Consider the following 15,187-nt stretch of genomic DNA (forward strand, 5'->3'; position numbering starts at 1 on the left):
GAATAATGTGCATTTTTTGAGATTCATGTATATTATCTGCAAGTTTTTAACATTCATTATGTTCATATGATTTTTGAGTTACATGAATTTCTTTATACATAGAAGTCTGTGACTGAGAGATAAAAGCTTTTACACATTCATTACATTTACATGTTTTTTCCATCTGTGTGAATTCTCTGATGAACAGTGACCTATGACTTGGAGAAGAATGTATTCTGACAGTTACATCTATATGGTTTCTGTTTTCTCTCCTATGGAATCCTCAAATATAAAATTTGGTTTGACTTCTATAAGAAGCCTTTTTCAAGTTTATTATATTATACTGACTTCTCACCTGTGTGTCTTCTCTTATACCTGGTGACTTATGACTTCAGTAAAATAGTTTTACCACTTTTAGTATATTCATTTGTCTTTTCACCTGTCTAAAGAGGCACACTGAGTTGTGACTTCAGGCAGAAAGCTTTCTCACATTTTTTACATTAATATTCACAGGGAGTTGAATGTGTTTCCACATTCATTATATTCATATGGTTGCTTTCCAGTGTGAATTCTCTGATACATAGTATGCTGTTATTTGAAGATGAAAACCTTCCCACACTACAATATTCATATGGAATCTCACCTGGGTGTTCTGTAATGTTTAATAACATTTGAATTAGCAATAAAAACTTTCACATATTCACTATATTCCTATAGCTTCTCACTTTTATGACAATGGTGAAGATTACAAAGATGTAACATGGCAAGAAAAGCTCCCCCACATTAAGTACACTCACATATCTTTAAACTTGAGTGATTTTTGTAGCATAGAGTGAGATGTGTCTTGAAGATGAAGCAATTGACACATTTAGTACATTCATATAAATTCCATTATGTTTCCTAAACTCTTTGTTTGCAAGGAAACCTTTCCTTCATTCATTACATTGATATGGCTTCTCACCTATATGAATTCTGATAGTACTTAGCAATGACTTATAGATTGAAAGCTTTCCCACATGCAGTTCATTCACATGGCTTTTCACCTGTGTGAGTTCTTTGATGCCTAATAAGATGTGACTTGCAGATGAAAGCTTTCCCACATTCAGTACATTTATATGACTTCTTATCTCTGTGACTTCTCTGATGCCTAATAAGATGTGAGTTGCGAAAGAAGGCTTTTCCACATTTAGTACATTCATATGGCTTCTCACCTGTGTGACTTCTCTGATGCCTAGTAAGATGTGACTTGAAGAAAAAAGCTTTTCCACATTCAGTACATACATATGGCTTCTCACCTGTGTGACTTCTCTGATGATATGTGAAATCTGTCTTGCGGATGAAGCCTTTTCCACATTGAATACATTTATATGGTTTATCAACTGCGTGGGTTCTCTGATGAATAGTGAGCTGTGAATTGGTGATGAAGGCTTTCCCACATTCAGTACATTCATATGGCTTCTCACCTGTATGAATTCTCCAATGAACAATTAGGTCTGACCTGAAGAGGTAAGCTTTCTGACACTCAGTACATTCATGTGGCTTTTCACCTATGTGAAGTCTCTGATGCCTATTAAGATGCGACTTGCTGATGAAGGCTTTCCCACATTCAGTACATTCATATGGCTTGTCACCAGTGTGACTTCTCTGGTGCATAATAAGATACGACTTGCTGATGAAGGCTTTCCCACATTCAGTACATTTGTATAGCTTCTCACCCGTGTGACTTCTCTGATGTCTTGTGAGTTCTGCCTTGTGCATGAATCCATTTCCACATTGAATACATTTATATTGTTTACCACCTTTGTCAGTTCTCTGATTAATAGTGAGCTGTGAATTGGTGATGTAGGCTTTCCTACATTCAGTACATTTATATTGTGCTTCACCTGTATGAGTACTGCAATGATTCATTAGGTGTGACTTGGAGATGTAAGCTTTCTGACACTCAGTACATTCATTTGGTTTCTCAGCTGTGTGAGTTCTCTGATGATTAGTGAGACTTGACTTGTAGAAGAATGCTTTCCCACAATGAGTACATTCATATGGCTTCTTACCTGTGTGAGTTCTCTGATGTCTAGTAAGAAGTGACTTGCGGATGAAGACTTTCCCACATTCAGTACATTCATATGGCTTCTCACCTGTGTGACTTCTCTGATGCCTAATAAGATCTGAATTATAGATGAAGCATTTTCCACATTCAATACATTTATATGGTTTCTTACCTGTGTGAGTTCTATGATGATTAGTGACATGTGACTTGCAGATAAAGCCCTTTCCACATTCAATACATTCATATGGCTTCTCACCTATGTGAGTTATCTGATGACTTGTGAGCTGTGACATGGAGATGAAAGCTTTCCCATATTCAATGAATCCATATGACTTTTCACCTGTGTGTTCTTGATGATGCACAGTGAGAGGTGACTGGGTGATGTAAGCTTTTCCACATTCATTACATTCATAAGGGTTCTCACCTGTGTGAATTCTCTGATCCTTATTAGGATCTGAGTTTAAAACGGAGGCTTTCCCACATGCAGTACATTCATATGGCTTATTGAGATGTGACTTGGACATGAATGCTTTCCCACATTTGCTACATTTGTATGGCTTATAACTTGTATGAGTTTCATAATGCATAGTGAGATGTGACTGGGTCAGGTAAGCTTTTCCACATACATTACAGTCATAAGGTTTGTTACCTGTTTGAGTTCTCTGATGATTAGTGACGTGTGACTTGGAGATAAAACTTGTCCCACATTCAAGCAGCTTGTCACCTGTGTTTGTTCCTTGATAACATGTCTGATGTAACTTCTGGTAAATGGTGTTCTGGAATTGTTTAAAATCATCTGTCTCTGGCCACTGCATTTTGTGTTGAGTTTTCAATTCTGAGAAATAAAAGTAAACTTATTACATTTGAAATACTAAAAAAAATTTGACCGACTAGGGCTTCCTAGTATTTCGTAGAATATTATAATTTACAAAAAGATAGCTCATAATAATTATATTAATAATACTTTTCAATGGACTTCTTTACTATTTTCTGTGGAGAGTTTCTTGAATGGGGCATATCTTACACAACAAAGGGAAAACTCAGCAAATGTTTTCCTAATTAGCAGAGTTTTTAGAGACCTATAAGTGAGATGAACTTTTTGTTTGTTTTCTTGCCTCCTGAATAAGTTGTGGTATAATTTTTTTGAAGACAGAAACTCTCTCAGATAAGGCTTATTTAACAAATTAATTTTCAGTGAAATAACTGATTGGATATGAAGAAAACTTTTACTTTCCACTGGCAGCTGCTTGCGTAAATGCTTACACATCATTTTAGCACATGATGGCTAGATGTTCATCTCTACAGATATTTGGTTTATTTACAAAGACTAGTGCCAGATTCTACAACAGTAACATAGGACATGTTCTGTTTTGTTTCTAGTCTCTCCACTACCACCTTCCTCCATGGTACATATTCATGATAATTATATATTGGGTGTAAGTCTTTGCCTTTAACTTTGTTTAACAGTGCCTACTGTTGTAAAATACTGTGTATGCAATAATGATGCACTAGGAGATTTCAGGGATTCTCAATATCCTGGTTGATTATGGGGATCTGGACATGATTACACCAAAAGCATATTAACGCTCTGATTGAGCTCCCCAGCCACTACTGCATTTCATAATGACTGTGGACCTGATTGTTTTATATTTTTTAAAATACTGTTATCTAATTATAATACTAGATGAGCACAGTTTTCAATCATTATTGTTCTGAATGAAGGAGAAAAGGAGAAGGATGATGACATAGAAAAAAAGAAAAAAGTTTGTATGAAAAAGAAGAAAAACAAACCACATTAGGATATAAAAACAAAATAAGAGTAATTAAATGAATATGAAAAGTTTCACAATATGAGTAAAATGAAAACAAAGCTATTAATGCACATAAACAGTTTAAAAATAAGGAGAAAAGAACAAATTGGACAACAGCTATATTCTTTCTGCAAGTGGTTGTGGGCAGAAGTAATGGGGGTTCATCTGTAGACTGATATAGTCATTCTGTGCTCACTGTTGATGTTGGCAGTATATATGCATTGATGGGTGGACCCATAAGTAAAGTCAATGGCAGGTGCGCAGGCAAATAAAATTGTATTTTCATATAAAAAGCAACTAGAAAACCTTGAGATTGATATAACAGGCAGAGTCCTAAATTTATTCCATATACAGGCAAAAATAAAAGGCCTCTCCCATATGTATCAGACAGTAAAAAACCAGAAGCAAGGACTCTTAGTTCAATTCAGGGATTTAAGTACCCAAGCAAGAATCAAATACTTGTGGTAAGTGGAAGGATCCAACCATATAATTGGCCCTATTTTATAATTTTCAGAGTCATTTTACAACTAAACATGTGACATTATAATGAATGTCTAAAGGCCAAATAACGTAATCAACATAGGTTTAACATTCCCTATACCTTGAACATCAATAAGCAATATGGTTGACTCTTCACCATGAAGGGTGAGAACACCAAAACTTCCCTCCTTTGGTTCTCTAATGCAAAACTTGATCAGCAATTCTCCATTTGGTCCTGTGAGATTGAGTATTTCTTTTATTCATCTCCCACACATAAATATTTAATGTGTAAAGACTCCCTGGATTACCCATTTTCAGGTTTCAAAAATTTCAAATGGTTAATTGTACATTTCTCTAATATGAGTCTGCTGTTATGGAGTGAGTGACAGCCATACTGGTGTGAATCTCTAGAATTAACACTTGTAAGAGACACATATTTCTAATAACCCTACAGATACCACTCTTTCTCATTTCTTATCCTGGAATCTCTGGTGCTGTCTTTTCTCAGTAACTTCTAAATTTCCCAGGTGGTAGAAAATATAATTATGTTAAATAATTTCTTTGTGTCAACATTGTGAGCAGAACCACCATTATAGAATTGTATACTTGAATAAATATTTTTTCTTCCTGAAGATGTTTCTTCTAAGGATTTTTGTCACAGCAGTGAAAGTTACTAATGACATTATCATACTGAAACATACAGAAAATGGTCAGTTAACAAAATAGTACAATATCTAACACACATTTTCCTAGACCACCTAAGCAGGGAATTAAATTTTGGAATGCATAAAGAAAGCATTCTTCAATATCAGGAAAAGAGTAGAAATTTCTCCATGTCATAAAAAGTGTGTGTTTCACAGTAATAACATTTATCATGACAATTCATGATGAGTTCTCATCTCACTGACCTACGTTATAAATTATGCATTTACTTGCCTGGAAGCCTGTGAATTGAGCATTCTAATACAGTCCATGGTGCAAATCCATGCTCCAACTTGAAGATCAAATCTGGTTTGGTCATACAGTTCCCTGTCAAAGGGAAATAATGTGAAAATTGTGTCAATATGTTACATTAGGTGGACTTCTGTAAGATAAAAGCAGCATTTCTGCATTTCTACAACTGACCTCTATTAGGTGAACTGAAAAGTTACCTGGTGTTCATTAACTGGAATATTTGCCAGAAATGACATTGAAGATATTTCCCTCATGTGACTGAACAGCATATATAACACAATGATTTCATTATGATTATGATTATAATGATTATTATTATTATTATTTTACAAGATATGGACTCACTCTAGCCCATGCTGGCCAAGAACAGACACTGTAGCCCAAGACTGGCCTCATACTTGTGGACGTCTTTCTAACTCTGCCTCACACATTTAGGGACAAAAATCTTAAACAATAATTCAAAAACAAAACATTAAGTATATAGAGCATAATGGTAGGGGAACATAATGAAACTAGAAAGAAAACAAATGACATTAGAGATAAGGGGAAGTAAGGGAAAGTGGTAATAAATAGGACAAAGGAATATTATGGGAAAGGAGTTCAATTAAAGAATTTAATAAAAAAGGAAAGCAGGGGCTGGAGGGATGCCTTAATGGTTAAGACACTTGTCTGCAAAGCCAAAAGAACTAGGTTTGATGCTCCAGAACCCACACAAGCCAGATAACCAAGGTAGTGCATGCATGTGCAGTTTGTTTGCAGTGGCTGAAAGCCCTGGCACACTGATTCTGTCTATGTGCTTTATCCTCTCTCTCTTTATCCCTCTTAAATTAATCAGTAAAGATTAAAAAGTAAATAAAACAGAAAACAGGATTCAGAACGAAATTGTTAAAGCTGAGCCAAAAATTGCATTACTATTTAAAGATACCTTAGAAAATTAAGAAATCACAAAGATTACTAGTAAAGAATGGCCTCAGGATTTATAAGAATTACCCTTAAGTAATTGAATGTATATAATAACCATGTTCTAGACTAAAACCAATGAAATTCAAATAATTTGAAGAGGGCCACTGAGCAAAGCACATGAATACCCTTACACACACACACACAAATAAATTTAAAGAAAAATAAATATTTCCATAAATCAACACAGGACTATAAAGTATCAAGTAATGTTATATATAACAGAGGGCCTCAATGTACTTATCCATCACTCTTCAAATCTCAGTGATGAAATATAGCTTACTGGTAGAACACTTTTCCAGGATGTATGAACTGCTAAGTTCAATTCAAAGCATAAAGAAAAAAAAAGGGGGGGGTAAAACCTTAGCCTAAGATATATGAACAGTGCAGTAAACAAAGTCCATACAAGTCACAAGAGAGAGTAGAAAAATGTCCTTGTCTGGAGGTGAAATGTATATACATAGAAAAAAAAAAGACTCTAAGGAGAAATTGATCCAGGTGTGGTGGCACACCCCTTCACCACAAACAATTGGGTACCTGAGGTAGGAAAATTACTAAGATTTTCAGGGCATACTTGGCAACAGAGTGAACTCCAGGATACCCTAGGGTAGAGCGAGATCCAGTCTCCAAATAAAAAGAAAACATTAACAATGGTGGTATGAATGTAATTGTAGGGTATTATATGAAGTAATAAAGCTATTTCCTCTGGTTATGAATTGATTGTCATCATCTCAAATCAGAGCATCTCTCCTGACCTCCGAGAGATTTTCATCACAGTCATTTCAAAGAAATCAAGAATGCTGAAACACTTACATAAGTCTATGATAATGGAAATAGGCAATCAACACTCAACAACCAGAATTAAATTCTATACATTTCTCACTTGATATTCTAATTGGTAATGTGTAAAGAAACAATAGTGAACACATGAGGGTTTTCATTTCTTTGGCAAAAAAAAGGTGTATCAGAGAAGAATTTGCTTCCTAACTAAACCAATAAGCTCACTCAGAAAGGAGAATTTATAATTTTCCGTTAGGTTATCACATCCCTTTATAATTAAAGTGAATAGATATGTTTTCCATACCCCCCCCAAATGGATGGGGTATAAATGAAATATGACAAACACAGAAACAAAAATCCTGCATGTTCTCATTATACTTACAATTCCAAGTTTACATAATAGAGGTAGAAAGTATAACAAATAATTACAATGTGGAAAATGAGTAGAAGAAAGGAGATAAATGATTATAGTTAGAATTAACTGGGTCCATTGGGAAGAAATAACTTCTTATGTTGTATAGCACAGAAGTAAATTAGCATGCTTCTAACAACAATTATATTTATATTTCAAAATAGCTACTAGAATTTTTGAGTGTTCCCCATACAACTAATGCCTGATCTGACAGACTCTTGTCATTTCATGTGTGTACTCTAAATCCACTTTGTTCTATATAATATGTTCCATTAAGTATGTCAGTTTAAGAGTAAAATAACAAAACAATACTAAATATTAGTAATCATAACAATATTCATCAACCAAAAAGAAAGGAATTGCTACTCAGAAACTCACAGGAGTTTAGCTCACCCAAGAACATCAGGCTGCTGTAGTTCTCCAGCATCACATCTCTGTAGAGGTTCTGCTGAACAACATCCAGGTGCTGCCACTCTTGCCAGGTGAAGTCCACAGCGACGTCTTCAAATAACACCAGTTGCTATAATGAGATATTTCTCTTCAACCCAAGACTACAAAAGAGGGTCTAGTAAACTGGACTTCATGATTCTATGTGTATCTTGGTACGGACTTATTCAGTAAGCACAAAGTTTATATGCTGTATCATGGAAGAAAAGACTCAAGACTAATATCATTCCTGTATATTGCTATAGTGATTCAAGAAAATCAGGTTTTTTGTTTTTGTTTTGTTTTGTTTTTTGTTATTGTTGTTGGTTGTTTGTTTATGTGTTTTGAGTTAGGGTTTCATTGTAGCCCAAACCAACCTGGAATTCACTATGTAATCTCAGGTTTGCCTCAAACTCACAGCAATCCTCCTTCTTCAGACTCCCAAGTGCTATGATTAAATGCTTGTGGCACCATTCCTGGTGTAAGATTATTATTTTTTTTAAATTTTTTATTTATTTATTTGAGAGCGACAGATACAGAGAGAAAGACAGATAGAGAGAGGGAGGGAGAGAGGGAGAATGGGTGCGCCAGGGCTTCCAGCCTCTGCAAACGAACTCCAGACGCATGCACCCCCTTGTGCATCTGGCTAACATGGGACCTGGGGAACCAAGCCTCGAACCAGGGTCCTTAGGCTTCACAGGCAAGTGCTTAAACACTAAGCTATCTCTCCAGCCCAAATTCTTATGATTTTTAATGAAAATATAATGGAATGGAAAGGCATATATTAGGGCTTGAATCATAACATTGTGGTGTACTGCCTGCCCAGAAGATACAAGGCTATGGGTTCAATTCTTAACACTAATAGTGGAATACAAGCTCTTAATAAAGTTGAGGATTTTGACTCCATTAGGATGGAGTCTGATCAATGACGCGGTCATGATAAATATGGCAAAACTGCAAGGATTCTGTGCAAACAACCAAATATTAACTCAAAATCAAATACATTATAAACAATAAGTTAAAGGTGTTTTGCCACCAATGTACCATGTTGCATAAGTCAACTTTACTGTAGTTCATGTTGGGAGTCAAGACAAGCACATTGCACTGTGCATGCCCCGATGCCATGCAACTGCAATCCAGTGAACACACAATCTGAAACATCTTGGTTCACATGTATGTTACAAATAGTGCTTGCTAATAGAGTAGGACTTTTTCTCTTCTCTTGAAACTTGATGATTTACTAACAGAGAAATGGTATATAAAGCCTATTTCTTTCCTAGCTAGTAATTTATGTTAAAATAGAGATAGCAGATATACTTTAAAGAAAGATATTGTTGTACACAGAACCAATGAATTGTTATTAGAAATACTCAGGTCCAGGGTAGGTTGTCTTCCACTGACTATTAGCCATAAAATCCAATGATGTCAAGCATTGCCAAGACCCTTAGTTATCCTTCAGAACCAGGTGGTAAGACTCTATTGCTAAAGACTCCACATGTGTGAGATGCAGTGCTCTGGGAAATCAAGCTGCAGCAAAGATGGAAGCCTTCTCCCAGTTAGCTGGCTATCAATGTACTAGGAAGAGCTAAGAAACCTGTTGGGAGAGAAAAGTAATCAATAGTGTTACCCTGTGGTGACCATGCAAGTTTTATTGATGGTCAACCAGGTCAAACATATCAGTTAGTACAATAGTGCTATGTCCTTTATGAGGGAGACCAAATGGTCTCTCATTAGACTTGAAGCCTTCTCCATAAGAGGGAATTTCTACCTGGTACTGAATATTTAATCAAAAGCACCTAGCTGAGGAGGGGGATGGTGTTCCTATTGCTTTCACACTGCTGGTAAAAAAACAAAACAAAACAAAACAAAAACAGTGAACCAAGAGCAGCATGTGGGGGAAAGGGGGTTTATTTTGGCTTACAGACTTGAGGTGAAGCTCCAAAGTGGCAGGCGAAAATAATGTAACCAGTAGAGTGTGGACATCACCTCCTGGACAACATTAGGTGCAGAACAAACACTGGCAAGGTAAAGGTGGCTAAAAATACAGTGCCTCCAGGAGGCTTCAATTGTCAAATTGCCTGTGTTTTTTTTCCACTCAGCCTACTTGAGTACTCTCATATCAGGCAAACCAAACACCTAGGGTCACTTTTGTAGATACTCTGAGAGTCTGGAGAGCCACACGTTGCACCTTAAGCTCCTACACTGAATGTATATACCATCAGATTGATTGAAACATCTAATAATACTGTAGCTAACTAGAAAATTCAAGCACTAAAGTAATCCAAGATGAAATAGATATACATATTATAAGACAAGAAACACCAAAACTCAAGGCAATATAAATTCACAAGAGTATTAATGCATCAGAAATGACCAGTGAGAATGAGTTAGAGGAAATGCCTGAGAAAGATTTCAAAAGAATGATTATAAACATGCTCAAAGAAGTCAAAGAAGAAATCAAAGTAATTAAAGAGGAAATCAAAAAAGACACAGGACACCAATTTAATGAAATAAGGTGGTCAATACAAGACATAAATAAGGAAATAGAAATAATCAAGGAAAACCAGTCAAAATTACTAGCTATGAAGAACACAGTTAATGAAATAAAAAAAACTCTGTAGCAAATCTCACCAGTAGAATTGATGGAGAGGACAGAATAACTAAGCTAGAAGACCAGATGGCAGATCTAATACAGTCCAACAAAGAGAAAGACAAACTAATAGGAAAGTATGAATGATAATTTCAAGATATTTGGGACACTACGAAAAGATCAAACATAAGAATTCAGGGTATAGTAGAAGGAAAAGAATTTTATTCAAAAGGCATAGTAGGCATCTTCAACAAAATCATAGAAGAAAACTTCCCCAAAATTGGGAAAGAGGTGCCAATGCATATACAGGAATCCTTTAGAACACTAACCAGACAAAACATGGAAAGAACCTCTCCTTGCCATATTATAATCAAACTACCAAACACACAAACCAAGGAAAAAATATTGAAAGCAGGTAGACAGAAAAACCAAGTTACCTACAAAGCCAAGCCTATCAGGATCACAGCAGATTACTCAACACAAACTCAGAAGTGTTGGATATTCGTTTCTCACACCCCAAAAACTTTTAAATTTTTGAGTTAAGGCCATAGGCTAATAAAGCCAAGACTTCACTTATTCTCCTTCTTGCTTTTCCTTCTAGCATTTAGTATCTAAAAATGTTGATTTTTACTTTCTGGCCATATACACAGGAAAATGAAGACAGTATCTGTAAGCACATCACATGGTGATTAGAAAATCAGCATGGAGAGGTGAATAAACTCGTGGGTTACACACTGGAGCTGGCTTTGCACTGTGGCCTGGCGAACCATCAGGGGCTCTTACAGTGCCACTGGGAAGCTCACATGGACCCTCTACCTGGTCTGACCCTCCTCCCTGATGCTGAGAGGTCTGACTTACAAGCAGATCACCATGTTCGCCTCCTCCACCATCATCTCACCAAGTACAGACCCAGGAAAATGAACTCTGCTGCTACCTCAACACCATTTGCACCTCCCCACATTAAGTTTAAATTTTTCCCAATGTTCTGGTAGATCTGCAACATTGCAACATCAGGGCTGTTCCACATGCTCCAGGCATGAGGGGGGAGGCAGATGTATCCCCAATTCCTAACTGGAGGTTGGCTTGCAGAAGTGAGTGGGATGCAGCTGTACAGAAGCAGGGATTTTGCAGCTCACAGGGATCTTTCCTTTCACCTACCCATAGAGCAGATGCAGTTCTCCTGAGGCCTGAGGGGGCCTCATGGGTCAAGGTGACTCCTGGCCAGAAGACCCCACATGCCCACTGTGTGTGCCTGACAACACTATGTCAACCCACAGGGATTGACTGCACTCAGGCCTGGGTTCTGCAGCCCTGCCCTGCTTCCCTTGCTCTTCCTTCCTTTCATCCTCCCTTTCTCATCTTCCTTTTCCCTTTGTTTCTCCATTCCTTCTTTCTCTCCCACTCTGTCTTATTCCTTCCATTCCTCTTTCCCACCTTCTTTGTTTCCTTCCTTCAGTTCAGCCTTCCTTCTTTTCTTCTTTCCATTTTTCTCCATTTTCCTTCCTGCCTTCGATTCTCCTTTTGTCACTCTTTTTCTTTCCTTCCCACCTTCATTCCTTCCCTCTATTGTTCACCGTTTATCCCTCTTTACCTTCCTTCCTTTGCTCCTTTTTCCCCAATTTCCCTTATCCAATTTTTCTCCTTTCTCCCTTTCCTCTATTCCTTTCTTTCTCCCTTTTATCTCCCACTCTCTTTTTCTTCCTGTTCTTTTGTTTTGATACAGGGTCTCTCTACCCTTATCCCTCCTACCTCACCCTACCACTGGGGTTACAGGAGTGCACCACACCCAGCTTTTTTTGGGGGGGGGAGGAAGGCATGCGTGTGTGTGTGTGTGTGTGTGTGTGTGTGTGTGTGTATGGATTCATGTTCCAGGGTGGAGCTCTGCAACTGGGTGAGAGCCAAGGCCAGCCCATCCCCGGGTTCCTCACAGGGAATCCGGGGCAGCCCAGCGGCCCCTCAGCCCAGCGCGATCCCCCTACCTGCTGCGGAGCGCTCACGCTCTCGCTCCCGCACAGACCCACCACGGCCGCCTCCTCTGCCATCCCGAAGGGAAGTCTCAGTAACAGGAACTCCGCTGCTCCCTCTGCACTGATCACGCCATCTGCCGTTCACTTTACAGTTTGCTGAGTGCTTTCCTTGGCCTCAGACACGCCACTGCTGCCTCCTCCGACCCGCCGAGCTACTGGAGAGGTTCAGGAGAAAGAACTCCGCGCTCCCGCCGTTTTAAAGTTGACTGTTTCCCTAGGCGTGTTCTGCTTGAGCCTCAGCACTGTGACGTCATGGAAAGTTCCACTTGCCTGTGAGGCGGGGGAGGCCGGAGCCATCCACTGGTCAGGAAGGGAGGGGGGCTGGCAGAAGATGAGTGAGGTGGACCTGTACTGAAGCAAGGACTTTGCAGCTAATACAGCTTGTGCACCCCGCCCCCTAACACTCTGAGAGCAGATGCAGGAGCTCCTGGACCTGAGGTGCAGCCATGTGTACTGACAGACCACCAGCTTCCACCAACCCAAGTAATAAACTTGTCTTTAGATAGCATTCAAAGCCCTGGTGGAGATTTCCATGCTTTGCTAAAATCCTACCTGGTGGTCAACCAATGTATTTGAAAAGCACCTTAACTTATGACTTGATTTATGAAACTATAAAACCTTCATGAAGGGCTGGAGAGATGGCTTAGCAGTTAAGCGCTTGCCTGTTTAGCCTAAGGACCCCGGTTTGAGGCTCAGTTCCCCAGGTACCACGTTAGCCAGATGCACAAGCGGGTGCACGCGTCTGGAGTTCGTTTGCAGAGGCTGGAAGCCCTGGCGCACCCATTCTCTCTCTCCGTCTATCTGTTTTTCTCTCTGTGTCTGTAACTCTCAAATAAATAAATAAATAAATAATTAAAAAAAAAAAACTTCATGAAACTGTTAACACATTTGAACATGGAATACAGGTAACCTAAATCTGTGTTCCTGGGCCATGGTCACTCATATTTGGCCATAGACTAAACAATACCTAATCCCCTTTGAGGTGAGAGCTCTCTCTTTTTCATGGACACTGGGGTGCAGCTGTGCTGAAGCAGGGACTTTGCAGTTCACAGAACCTGTGTCCCACCCCACACATACCCAGGGAGCAGATGCAGGGGTTCCTGGTATTTATTGTGCAGCTATAATAAAGCAGAAACTTTGCAGCTCACAGAGTTTCCCCTCCCCCTTACCCCGAGAACCTACTGGCCTGGGACCAATCCTCCCATACATATGTATCTGGAGTTAATTTACAGTGGCAACAGGCCCTACTGCATTGATTCTCTCTCTCTCCCTCCCTCTCTCTCTCTGTCTCTCTCTCACATACACACATTCCCCATGGACAGCAAGGTGCTCTGACCCACCTGATACGGTTTGCATTTTTTTCACCCATCTCTTTGACACTGCCCTAAAATCCTCAACTATGAAGATATGTTCTATATTTTAGATCATTCCCCCTTTTGTTTGTGTAATTGAGACTTAAGGGTTTGATTATGTCTTTCAATGATAGCCTGGCCCCAGGGATTGTGTGGGATGCCTGTGGAATGCAAGATTTTCCATTTCTGGAGAAAATCTACAAAGGCCTTTCTTATGAAGCAGGGGCCATTATCTGTCTTGACTTGGTCAGGTAATCCAAGGGTGGCAAAGCATTGAAGCATATGGCTAATAGCATGTTCAGATGTTTCCCCAGCATGTGCCGATGCCGAGCAGGCACGGGAAAAGGTATCGACTGAAAGAAAGATATATTTAAGCTTTCCAAATGGAGAATAGTGTGTGATATCAACTTGCCAAAGATGACTACAGTGGAGTCCTCGAGGATTGCTTTCTAGAGTTTCAGTGGTGATATAAGCCTCAGCTTCTACAACTATATCCTGACCTAGGAGGTTGGCTGTTAGGCTGGACACCACCAGAGGGCGCACCTCCCCACGGTTGCCATCAGGATCAGTCCAGGGCTGCCAGTTGGCCATTTCCCAGGATGTTGACTGTCCGTCCACACCAAGTAAAGGTGGACCAGGGACTAACTGCCATCAAGGAGGGATTACTCTCTTTCTAATTAGTATTACACTGAGCCATAGAAGCCATTTTATCAGCCAAACTGTTTTCCTTTAGAGAGCCAGTGCAGTTGGCCCCAGTGTCATTTTTGGCTTTAGTCCCACAATCAGGGGCACGGTCCAGTGTGTAACAGGGCTGGGGATAGCCCCTGGGGAAGTTTAACGGCTCACCCTGAAGGCTCAACTTGGATTTGTAATCCTTGGCCCAATGGCACCCCTTCTTACATTGGGGGCAGGGTGTGCAAGCAAATTAGGGGCTGTAGGAATTGCTGGGGCATTCTTGGCCTGGTTGGGGCACTCTCTTTTAAAATGACCTTCTTTACCACAGCCAAAGCAAGATCGCCCCTTACTCCCTGAGGTCTGTTGAAGGGCACAGACCAGGGCAGCCATGTCTTCACGGTGAGCAGTCTGCAACGCTGATGCCATGGCCATAGCTTGATGGAAGCTAGATCCCACGTCTTTGGTGGCTATAGTCCACTTACTCATAAAGTGATCTTTTAGTCCAGTGAAGGCCAGCTTATGGTCACTCGTCATGCCTTCCCAGACCAGCATTTTAATGAACTGGTTGCATAAAGGACCAGGTGGGAACTTTCTATGTATGCTATTTTCAACCATCTCTATGAAGGTGGCTTAGTCTTCACTAGCCTTTTGTGTGATTCCAGTGATGGGGGGCTCAGATGGGCCTTCCTCTAGT

General features: G+C 39.4%; 1 protein-coding gene across 1 annotated transcript; it reads right to left on the bottom strand.

The window, feature by feature from the left end:
- Nucleotides 1-1,002: 1,002 nt before the first annotated feature.
- On the bottom strand, nt 1,003-12,481 carry LOC123457335 (zinc finger protein 260-like). The gene is made up of 5 exons (XM_045141315.1): nt 12,419-12,481; nt 7,817-7,943; nt 5,254-5,346; nt 2,367-2,861; nt 1,003-2,282 (listed from the first exon to the last, which is right to left on the bottom strand). Exons 1-5 carry the CDS (start codon nt 12,479-12,481, stop codon nt 1,003-1,005), a joined length of 2,058 nt encoding a protein of 685 aa, XP_044997250.1.
- Between the last annotated feature and the right edge of the window lie 2,706 nt (nt 12,482-15,187).

Source organism: Jaculus jaculus, unplaced genomic scaffold (genome assembly GCF_020740685.1).
Source record: "Jaculus jaculus isolate mJacJac1 unplaced genomic scaffold, mJacJac1.mat.Y.cur mat_scaffold_37_1_1805170_arrow_ctg1, whole genome shotgun sequence".
NCBI classification, from domain to species: Eukaryota; Metazoa; Chordata; class Mammalia; order Rodentia; family Dipodidae; genus Jaculus; species Jaculus jaculus.

What these genes read in the sequence shown, in the direction of transcription:
- LOC123457335 (XM_045141315.1), bottom strand. Translation starts at nt 12,481, where the DNA reads ATGGCAGAGGAGGCGGCCGTGGTGGGTCTGTGCGGGAGCGAGAGCGTG. An exon ending in CTCAATTCACAGGCTTCCAG is followed by an intron (nt 2,862 to 5,253) that starts GCAAGTAAATGC and finishes TTTATTTCTCAG; the next exon opens with AATTGAAAACTCAACACAAA. An exon ending in GCATCATCAAGAACACACAG is followed by an intron (nt 2,283 to 2,366) that starts GTGAAAAGTCAT and finishes TAACTCACATAG; the next exon opens with GTGAGAAGCCATATGAATGT.